At 43.2% G+C, this 7270-nt stretch overlaps 1 protein-coding gene across 5 annotated transcripts in view; it reads left to right on the top strand.

Moving 5' to 3' along the window:
* Window positions 1–6750, top strand: part of fgfr2 (fibroblast growth factor receptor 2) — a 39536-nt gene extending 32786 nt beyond the window's left edge. For all 5 annotated transcript variants that reach the window (XM_039783731.1, XM_039783728.1, XM_039783730.1 and 2 more), the window contains 3 exons: window positions 2581–2718; window positions 3372–3477; window positions 4945–6750. In XM_039783731.1, coding sequence (XP_039639665.1) covers window positions 2581–2718; window positions 3372–3477; window positions 4945–5109 — 409 coding nt within the window. In that variant the 3' untranslated portion in view covers window positions 5110–6750. The remainder of the gene's footprint in view (window positions 1–2580; window positions 2719–3371; window positions 3478–4944) is intronic.
* Window positions 6751–7270: the final 520 nt, after the last annotated feature.

A 7270-nucleotide genomic window follows, 5' to 3' on the forward strand; every position in this document is an offset into this window, starting at 1 on the left:
CACACATCAGTGATGCAATTAAACCTTCTCATACAGTAAAACACACAATCACTGCTGTTTTTAAGATTTAATTTGAAGCCAAGCTGTTTGCTTGTAGCCTGCTGTCAGATTCAGAGAGTTGTTTTTCAGGGAGCGGGTGAGGTGTTTTGGTGCAGCGCTGGTGATTGTTAGGTGGGGGGTGGCTGCCTATAGGGGGCCAGCACTGGCCAGTCTGTGGCAAAAGTGAGGATTTCACGCTAGACTTGTAGCCAATGCCGTGTTACTAATCTGACCGGCTTCAAAGGGCCCTAGAACAAGCCCATGGCCCACCAGCGCCTCCTCCCCCACCGACTCACCCCTCGCTCCTCCGGCTCTGCTCGGCTCGGAAGTCTCCCCTCCTTTTGGGCCTCCACACATGTCTAAACGCAACAATACCGCAGCCCTCCAGTGCGGGCCTCATCCTCCTACACCCTCCTCCTTTAACCCCCTGCCATCCCCCTCTTCACTCTCCTCTTCTCATTCAGCAACACTTTGAACATGTGGCTCATCGTTTTGGAGCCGTTCCATGATCAAAATAATGCCCCCCCCCCCCTCCTTTCACCGTTCTTATTTTTATTCATCTGGTATGTGAATTCCTGACCCGTCTCTGTCTCTCTCTCTCTCTCTCTCTCTCTCTCTCTCTCTTTTTAAGTTCAAGAGTACTCATTCTAAAAACAGAACAAAGGAAGAGCGTCCCTCTCTTTTTGGTGTTTGAGTCTTATGCGTTCTGACAACGTTGTTTGAAGTTTCTGCTCCAGACACTGGCGGCAGAAAGTGTATGTGGCAATTAGATAAATGCCTCACATGCTGACCCCTGGGAAAGGAGATTTTGTGTGTGTGTGTGTGTATGAGTCATACACCAGTAGCACACTAAACATAGCGCTCATCCAGTTAAGCACTTGGATAGAGGATCCCTCTACTGTCTGTGTTGTGTGTGTGTGTGTGTGTGTGTGTGTGTATGTGTGTGTTTGTGTAAATAAAATGTGTATATACACATTATGCCCTTCATGTTCCATGGCGCAGCACCAATCAATAACCTGGGGGAGTACAGGGGGCTAAATGTGGGGGTGCGGGCATGAAGTGGCTACTGTAGCCCTTTCTCTCAGCTCACTGCTAATTATGTTTCATCACTCACTTTTAGTAATTGGCTTTTTCACATAGCGCATGAAGGGAGAAGGAAGATGAGGAGAGGCGTTGGGGAGGTGGAGGGCAGTGGGCTCACACTCAAACATCACTAGAAGCGTAGGGCGATCCATACATGACATCAGATTAAATGAATACATGAATTCCAATGAAACTCGCCACTTGCTGTTTTGACAAATGGGCCCAGGGGACTCAGCTCTGGCTGGCTTAGGTAGAGTTGTGGTTCAAGCTCAGAAAGATGATATCATTGGTGGAGGCAAACTATGGGCGGCCTGATCATTTAGCTCTAGTTCCTATACAACGTTTCAGAGTCTTGAATCTTCATATTTGGATGAGAGCCACTGAAGTATGTACATGTGTTGACTGGTTTTCTGACATTTGTATTCATGTTGCTTTCAGTCAATACTGAGAACGTACAACCTAACTGCTTGAGATATGAATGTAATGAGATTTGAATGCGACTCCAGAATATGAACCATTCTAATAGAGTCCCTTTTATACTGATCGGTAGTTTATGCAGTTGGCTGGAATACATAATTGCACACTATAAGGCCGGATGCCAGGTCAGTTAAAGTGACCCGAAGCATGTTGGTTTGTTTATTTGGTGAGTCAAGGTTGGTTGCAGGTGGACTGCAACACAGCAACAGATTGACAAGCACTGAGAGACGGTTACAAAGTAGCCCAGAAAGGGGATGAGTGTGTCAACAAGTGGAGAGATACAACGCAGTGATAGAGGAGAGAAAAAACCCAGGGCTGGTTGTGTAAACAGATGGAGGAGCTGATTAACGCCCCAACCTGCCTGTCCATGCCTTTTTTCCTGGTTGGACCACTAACATGGCCTGTGGCTGCCCGATGCGTACGCACAGATTAGCGTTTGTAAGCGTGTCTGCATGTTATAATAGAGCCTTTGTGTGGACATGAATCAAGCATGCTGTCAGTGCAAGAATTATTCATTTGAGACACTGTGGATCCACACTCTCACATATAAACATACAGTGTGACAGTGACGGAAATCAGCGGCGTGGAATCACTGATATTAAACAAGTAAGGATGAGGAAGTAGTTAATAGTTAATAGTCACTAGCCATCTCTGGGCCTCTCCTTCCTCTTTTGTCTGCCGTGGGTGGTCCACTGTTTGTTTTGGTGTGGTGTGACTGGACAATGCCAGCCTGTGTGACTGGCACAAAAGCCATCATTGAGATCAGCGCCAGAGTGGCACTGGGAGCGAGTTCGCGCCACAAGCCACCGGATGGCAGAAAGAGGGCATTGACACCACTGCGGTCACACTGTTGAAGTTGTTTCCAAACTTTATCCAAGTAACTCTATGTAAATTATCTGTAGGTTAAAAGAAAGTGACACTCAATGGGCCTAATGTTATTTAAAATATATATCTGTGGTCGTTTTTTTTTTGTCTCAACAGCTGGTCATTTGGGGTGCTGATGTGGGAGATCTTCACCCTAGGGGGCTCCCCCTACCCTGGCATCCCTGTTGAAGAGCTCTTCAAGTTGCTCAAAGAGGGACATCGCATGGACAAGCCTGGCAACTGCACCAACGAGCTGTAAGAGTCTTAGTTTTGCTTTTTTTCCTTCCAAATTTACATCCACCCTAACCACACCGTCTCCCAAATACACACTAGCTCTTACACCCGACTCTTAATGCCATCCCAGTCTTTATCAGATCCATGACTCCGGGGCTCTATGTCCACTCTGTCGGGCTTTTGCACAGCTGTGACTGGCTGCTATCAGTGTCCTCATTCACAATTACTCCTTTGCAGTCAGCGGACAATGGCACAGCTCTGCTAGGGTGCCACACTGAGAGGGTTGATAGTGAACAAAGCAGAGATAGACACAATGGCAGTGCGTGACACACACAAAAATGCTAAACACTGTGAGGCATGTTTGTGATCAGCAGCAGGCCATCAGAAGTGTCTCTGTTATGGATGGCAGACCAAAATAAGTTTCGAAATGAGATGGTGTCAGAGAACACCTGCTGTTTTGATTTTTTACTCGACATGGAGACCTGAGTCCAGAGGCATAAATCATTCAGCTGGCACATTTTGAAAGTTGAATACAAGGTAGATGAGGAGTGGCACAGCTTGAGTTTAGACAGGCTAAATAATGCCTGCAACACTTCCCTGAATTACTCTTGTTCTCTCTCCCTTAATCCACTCTTCTCTCTGAGTAAACAGGTACTATTTTTTTTCTCTCTCAGGTACATGATGATGAAAGACTGCTGGCATGCCATCTCATCCCACAGACCTACCTTCAAGCAGCTAGTAGAGGATCTGGATCGCATTCTCACCCTCAACACCAACGAGGTGAGTGCAGCTCTGCTTTTTCTTCCCACATATTCTTATTCCATAAAGTTCACTCTATTGAGGGTGGACAGAAATTGTACAGAAACCCTAACATTTCCTGGCAAATAGGAGTCCGGCATTTCATAACATTAAAATAAAATAATATGATACATTCCTACACACAGTACCATGTTTCTCAGTCCAAACTAAATCACGCTCTTTCCAGTGCACACAGGTTTCAGCAGAATGTTGCTGAAAGCTTTAGGAGCATTAGCAGCCACGTTTCTGACACAAGGCCTAAATGGTGAACGAAAAAATGGCCGGATGATTTGATCCAGGCCCAACATGGAGGCTATGGCCCAGTGAAGTTGCCCAATCATCACATTCATGCCTCGCTCCCTCCAATGGCCTTCATTTCTTTCCATTCCCCTTCCTGTCTTACGTGATATCCGAGTGCCGACCTGAAAAGAGGCCGCCGATGGAAAGCTGTCAAGACTTGTCTGCTCTTGGAGCTGGAACTTCATGAATTTATGCCAAAAAAGCCCAATTTTAAGTTTGAACTTTTGAAATGTAATAAAGCGCCTTTTTCTTGCCTTCTTTCCCCCTCCTCCTTTCCCTCTGCCCCAAACCGCTGGCAGATGTGGAGGTCTTTAGTAATGTGAGCCTTCTCGTGTTGAGCTGGGAAAATGGAAGCCAGCACTCATTTTCTAGAAAACCCCAAGAACTCTTCCTCCTCACAACTAGTCCCAGTAACAGCCATGAAAGACAAGCAGGAGGGGGAAAAAGACCAAAACAACTTCCCAACACTGGGCCGAGGCAAAATTAATAACAGGGTTTCTTGGGGTTTGCATTTTCCTTCATCTTCATTTCTTTTTGGGGAAGGGGAGGGGTTGAGCATTGTGTGCCTGTTTCTTGATTTTTTTTTCTAGCCATTTTACAGTGTTTATATTGGGTGTTTCAGATGTCCGATTAGTTTGGACTGAACTAATGTGAAGGGATGCTGTAAAGGCTGGAATTACACATCTATGCCCCAGTTCTCTGGTCTAAACGTAACCTCTTTTCCCCAACATCCCAACCACATTAAACCATTTTGTAGTGGACCAAAACCGCAACTAGGCCGACCCTGCTATCTTCAAGCTCCGCTGGATCAGCCAGCAGTCCAACATTCAATTTACTACGTATTATTCCTTCAAATATTTTCATACAGTATCCAGTTTAAGATGATCCTTTCTGTTCTGTTTCATAAATCCTCCCAGGGTGATTTGGTATAGTTTAGATAAATATTACAATGAAGGTAATACTCTTCTTCTCCACCTCTCTCCCCCTCCTCTGGAAAGCCCCCTTGTCTTGTTGACCGGGTTTCAGCACTATATTTATGTTCTCCTGTTTGCTCTAGGTCTAGTGTTTTTCCCCTTTGTAACATATGAGCATGTGTCTGAGTGTAAATTATTTCACCTAACCCTCTCTTCCCTGTGTCTGTGTCTACAGGAGTATCTGGACCTATGCGCCCCAGCAGAGCAGTATTCCCCCAGCTTCCCCGACACTCGCAGCTCCTGCTCCTCCGGTGACGACTCTGTGTTTTCCCACGATCCCTTACCGGACGAGCCCTGCCTCCCCAAGTACCAGCACGTCAATGGAAACGTCAAAACATGAGCCCCCACCCGGCCTCTCTTCCCCAGCTTGACCTGGCCCAGTCTTACCCCTCGACGTAACAAAACACACGTAGCACAGGCCGAAATCCTCCTAACCTCCTGCCCCCCCATCACCCCTCTGGTTCCCAGTGGACTAATGGGCCCAGATGGGACTGGGCTGGTGGCAGCGCTGCTGTCACACACTCATACTGCCATGCACACACACTACATGAGGTCTTAAAGAAGAGGACAAGGACCCTAGAAGTGTTTTTTTTTCTGACTTTTCCTTCTCCCCCTTCAGATAAACAAACAGACTCTTCAGTTTGGTTCTCATGTTTGTACCCAGATTATTATTATTATTATTTGTTTTTTTTTGTTTTTTTATACAATCAACTACGTTACTTGTTTGGTGATCCCATTCCAGTGGCTGACATTCCAAGACTGTAATTTGCTCCTGGAGGAATGTATGGACTGATTTGAACTTAAAAAACAAGGGACTAGAAGAGGATGACGAATAGGAAAAGGACTGAGAGACACAACTTCAACTAACAAAACAGAGGATTAGAAGGAAAGCACATGTAGAAACTGCTCTCCTGTTTATTTTGTAATATTGATGCATTTCTTTTTCAGTTCTCTTGATAAACCTTCCCAATTATTCTGGAGAGTGAAAAATACACAGTATAATGTATAGTGCTGGGTATATTTGTAAATATATTCAAAAATGTATAAATATATATTATATATTTACAATGAATTATTTTTTGTATGGACTCTGAAATAACCCCAACCATCCCCACCCTACTTTGAATTTGAGGCAGGTATTCTAACAGGTTATGTGTCCTATATTTCTCTTCACACACACACACACACACACACACACACACACACACACACACACACACACACACACACACACACACACACACACACACACACACACGCACACACACACACACACACACACACACACACAAACTCACACATACAGACATGGAGACACACTTTAATATACACAAACACCTGTTTTACTCTCACTCAGTAACACAGTTGAGTATTGGCTTTCAGGGACTGAGGTAGCATGTTAATTTATTGACTTGTATTTTTTTGAAATGAATCAAAAAAGTCTGTAAAAAAAGAACAAAAACAATATGGCAGAGATGATTACATTAATGATGCTGATAATACATAAATAATCCATTAAATGTATGGTAATTTAAAATGATCTTTCAGCAGTAACAGAAAACAAAGCTATTTTTAGTTTGTTTGAAAGATCCAGGTTTTGTAAGTTTTATATACAAATGTGAATATTAAGTTAAATTTAAAAAACTGTACATTTTATAGTCAGCTAATCCCTTTCTTATGTAGATGTTGATGCAATTTCTATCCGGTCATTTTACTCTTTCTTAGCTTTGCTTTAGGAAACGAGATTGATTTCTGGATATTTATATATAATTGACAGAAAAAGATTTTGGAAATACCTACGAGCAATCCACTCCCTCACTTAGACAAAGTATAGACTCCAAATTTACTTGACAGAATTGAAAGCTGAAAACAAAGTATTAAATCATTCAAGTGTTTTTTGTCTTTTTCTACTGGACCAACTTTAAGATGTTCTTTTGCAAGTGTTCATGCCACATTTGCGAAATAAAAGATGAAAAAAATATATTCTTGTCCTTATCTCTGACTTAGTTGGGTATTAAGCGTGAAGTTGTACATTTTTGCTGTGAATGGCAGAGATAACTGGCTTGTTTTATTTTTCTAAGTTGGAAGAATGTGTTATCATTAAACTGCACATTCCTCGGCGCTAAATAATCTTCCTTACTGTATAGGGGCAGAGATGATTAGCTGGCATTACAAAGTGCTCAGTGCATTTTAGAAGAAATTATTTTTCTTGTATGCTTTAAATCTTATGTGAGGAAAGGGATTTTCCACCATATCTGCAATTAATTCAGAGAAACTGGACGACTATGGGCTTGGTAGGTGGATAGATGACAATATTTTCTGTATTTCAGAAGGTTTATTCCAGACTGTTCTCATTCCGAGGTCGTTAAATGCTAAAGCTCTGTCACAGCCAAGCTTATTTTTATTGTGATGTGAGCCAAATAAATAAGTGAAATGTGAGTATTTTGTCCTCCTCCACTTGGAAATTTAAGATGTGCTACCTTTTTTTATTTTTTTGGAAC

The sequence above is a fragment of the Perca fluviatilis genome, chromosome 19, assembly GCF_010015445.1.
Source record: "Perca fluviatilis chromosome 19, GENO_Pfluv_1.0, whole genome shotgun sequence".
Classification (NCBI taxonomy): domain Eukaryota; kingdom Metazoa; phylum Chordata; class Actinopteri; order Perciformes; family Percidae; genus Perca; species Perca fluviatilis.